General features: G+C 29.2%; 1 protein-coding gene across 1 annotated transcript; it reads right to left on the bottom strand.

Moving 5' to 3' along the window:
- Window positions 1-383: 383 nt before the first annotated feature.
- Window positions 384-2,297, bottom strand: LOC132643507 (transcription factor MYB59). Its single transcript, XM_060359939.1, has 3 exons — window positions 1,922-2,297; window positions 1,618-1,747; window positions 384-1,043 (listed from the first exon to the last, which is right to left on the bottom strand). Exons 1-3 carry the CDS (start codon window positions 2,280-2,282, stop codon window positions 641-643), a joined length of 894 nt encoding a protein of 297 aa, XP_060215922.1. The 5' UTR covers window positions 2,283-2,297; the 3' UTR covers window positions 384-640.
- Between the last annotated feature and the right edge of the window lie 1,861 nt (window positions 2,298-4,158).

Below are 4,158 nucleotides of genomic sequence, written 5' to 3'. Positions count from 1 at the left end.
AAAATCTGCACTAATTCTCTAATTGTATCCTAATCAGAGCCCCAATCCTTGGAATTTGATTTTGTCAGTGTGAAAAAAATCCACACTATTAGGTCACTCAAATAATATATAGGTAAGCTCCTTAAAATATGAAATTTGTAAACTAAATATATTTCCTTCTAGCATAGATAAAACTATTTTAAGTGTAACAATGTATATAACTTAATCTTGTATCTGAAACACCAAATTATAATGGACGGAAATTAATGCAACGTAACTTCAAGAAAAGATTACAACTTGTACATAGGAAGCTAAGAACTTTTACGTAGAATACAAATTATACAATAACATTTAAATTTCATAAGAAAGATTGCCGAGTGGTAGAAGTAGCTAACATAGAAACAGACTTAAATCTCTAGTAATTAGATTAAAGCATCATAAGATGGCTACAACAGCAGACATAGAAAGCACTACTAGTAAAAGTTGTTGTAGTTTTTCACCACAACTAGTAATATACAAGTTAAACTTAATATTGATCTTGTAAACCTAAATCAACTACAAGAAGTTCTTTTTTTTCTTTCAAATAAATAAACCTCCTATTAGCTCATCTTCAGTTTAATCATCTGAAGTCTGCTGCCTCGACTAATTCAGAGTCATGTTCCTACCGAAAGCTACTCCAATCAAAATCTTTCCAGAGTGAGTCATAATTCCATAGGGTTGAGATAGACCCCATAATTGGTTTATTCGAATTCGTCATTTTATTTTCATCTAATAATTCAATATCTTTCCAGATTTCATCCATGGAGTAAATTTTCATACTCTCTCCAGCTTTTTCTTGATCACTCGCTTTCTTTTCTCCTTCAGCTTGCAATAGCTCGAGTCCACCAGAATCGTAGAAGTTTGTCTCATTTTCGTCGTGAGTGATTAAAGAGGAAGAAGATGAAGATGGAGAAATACTAGTCTTTTTCCTTTGTTCTTGAGCCTTCTTCCTCATATGGGTTCTCCAGTAATTCTTGATTTCGTTATCCGTTCGACCTGGTATTTTCCGAGCAATTCTTGACCATCTAAACATTAAAAAAACATCATGTATATGGAAATTTTGAAGAGCAAAAAACGTCGAGAGAACTCCAACTTGAACTATAACGGAGAAAAGTAACCATGCCGTTGAATATAATAGAACTCCAACTTGAAGTATAATGGAGGAAAATTGTAACCAATAATCAGAAGTAGAATGGTAAATTAGAAAAAATATTCAAAAGTCTATTTTGACACGTGTAATCCACCTAAGTATTCATACCGGATCTTCATTAAATTAAGTGTAAGGATATGAATGACTCTAGAATATAACTACGGATAAAATTAAGATATTACCAAAAAAATTCAAAAGTTTTTCTAAAGTATTGACATAGGGTAATTGTAACTCATAATCAAAAGTAGAATGGTAAATTTTTAACTTTTTTCCAAAGTATATTTTGGACATGTGGAGTCCACCACACTAGAGCTCTGTTAGAGTCAAGGCCGGAAAATATAGGAAGATTTGCTAATACAATTATAGAATGAATTAATGAACGACTTCAAAATATAACTGCGGGTAAAATTAAGATATTCCGTAGAGTAAATTCAAAAGTTTTTTCTAACCTATTTCCCCATTTAGAGTGAAGTTCAAGAACGAGACGTTCTTCTTGAGGAGTCATCTTGCCATGTTTGAGATCAGGATTCAAATAATTAACCCAACGTAACCTGCAACTCTTTCCTGTTCTTTTCAAACCTAAATATATACAAAAAAGATTACAAAGAAATAATATGAAGAACTGGGAAAAATAAAATAAGAAGAGGGTTAGAAACTTAACTGTTTTAGTGGATAAAAGAGAGAATTATTTGTACTAAGCCTAATATTATACCTATTCTAATATTTTGTCTCCCTCCAACCTTAGCCTCAAACCTGAAACTTTAGCCAGAAAATCCCATCGTCGATCACCAAATAATTTTACATAAAATACAAGTTGGAGATCTTCTTGTTCTGTCCATGGTCCTCTTCGGATTATTTCTTCTTGTCGCACCATTTTTTGATTTGCTTTTTGATAGCTATAGCACAACTCTTTTAATTTCTCACTAGTAGTTGATACTTTTTGTAAGTGGTTGATACGCGGTATTGTGTGATTGATATTTATACTGGAATAATTGCCTTCAAGGGGAGCTTCTTTTTTCTTTTTCCTTTTTTTTTTTTTTGGTTCTTTTCTTGTAATGGAGGTGGGGACAAGATATTTTATTTTAACTATATAGAAACATGGGTTTAGTCCCATGTTTCGTGGCGTGGTCCTGCTGGATGCTTCTGATTAATAGAACACGAAGAGGAGTCGTCTGCAGGGATCTGTCGTTAACGATTTGACCGGGACACATCCAATTGGTCTGTCCTCCATTAAAAAAAAGTGTGGTTCCATACTAAACACCAACCAATATTTGTTTTTTAAAAAAAAATGAATCTCATATTAAAAAAACAAACAATGTCAAAAAAAAGTGCATCCCATATTAAAAAATCAAACAATATTCATGTAATTTCCAAAGTATCTCATTAAATCAATAATGATGGATTCATTGCCACATGCGTATCAACCCATTAGTGGGAGTAAATGAAATTATTGTACAGTAAAAAACATGGACCTCACATTATTGCCTTTCTTCAAAAGGTTAAGTAGCCAAACCATATAATTTTCTTTCTTTTTTTATATTAGCCTGAGATGTAATCTAGATATTGAACTGTTGTATTTGCTATTCCGCCATGTTATTTATTTGTTATGTTTACTAAAATACATATACTTAAAATACTTATATTTTGAAATAAGATAGAATTTAATTACTTTTTCATTTTTCCTTACTCTAATAAATGTGAAAAGAGATTAATGTCATAAAAGAAAAAATAATATTAAATGGAGATCAAATAATTAATAAGGTAAATTAGTGAAATTATAATTCTAATTGATGTTTCCTTAAAAAACCGTACAAAAGACAACATGACAAGTAATGAGCTAAACCAAAAATATTTACCAAAAATTAAAAAATAGTAGTTCTTCATTTAAATAGAAATCAAATTTCTACTTTGTTTCATTTTAAACATGTAAAATTAATATAATAAGTTGAATTAGAATTATCCAAATCAAAATTTGATAAAAAATAATAGGTATTGTTTAGGCCCAATCTACATACATTAACAATAGAATATTTTACACCTTTAAATTAATCGAATTAAAATTCAAAGTATCAACTGATGCTTAAATATTACTATTGTTTTATCTCAAAAAGAGGAAAATAGTTTCCTTTTAAATAAGTCTTCTCTTTTAAAAAGTATTAATAAAGTTTCGCCAACTTTGTATTCGTAGCAAACACTAATATAATAAAGTTTTGGATACGGAGCACAAACTACAATGTTACATTAATCGTGTTTTGAACATAATATATATATATATATATATATATATATATATATATATATATATATATATATATATATATATATATAGATATATATATTGTTACGCCCTATTTTGAACGGGTCCGATATAGTTTGCAACTTCACGGTTCTTCTAACTGGTTTTAAAAGGGTTAGAGTCGCCACCTAGTTTTTAAGGAAAAATAGGAAACCTATATGTATTTGTGTGTCTACTCCATTTTTAGTCCACGAAACCTATAAGATTCTAGATAAGAGTTTTATTTACCCCGAGGGGAAGGTATTAAGCTATAAGATTCTATAGACTTAGTTTAATTGAACACTAGAGGGGGATTATCTATCTGTTTATCATTATTATTACCTGTTTTCAAAATGTTATGACTTCATGAAAAGCTACACTATGTGATAATATCCTAAGTATATACAGTGTATAAAAATGTATGTATATCAAGTATTTATAAAGAATGTATATCGATAGGAATGTATAAAGGATTGTAAATAAAACATACCTCGTTCGATAGTAGTGTATTTGTTAGTAAAATGAGTATATATCTATTGCCACAAAAGGTATATCAGTTGATGTAAATAATATATACAACTATATAAAAGATGTAAACAAAAATATAAGAGTATAGATATATCAAGTATATAAAAAATGTGTGTCTATGTAAAAAAAAAAAAGAATGTATGTATATGAAACATATAAAGAATGTATTTCAAGTATAAAAGAGTGT

This window comes from Lycium barbarum, chromosome 6 (assembly GCF_019175385.1).
Source record: "Lycium barbarum isolate Lr01 chromosome 6, ASM1917538v2, whole genome shotgun sequence".
In the NCBI taxonomy this organism is placed as follows: domain Eukaryota; kingdom Viridiplantae; phylum Streptophyta; class Magnoliopsida; order Solanales; family Solanaceae; genus Lycium; species Lycium barbarum.
The sequence above is the reverse complement of the archived record's forward strand: the minus strand, read 5'-3'. Positions and strand labels throughout refer to the sequence as shown.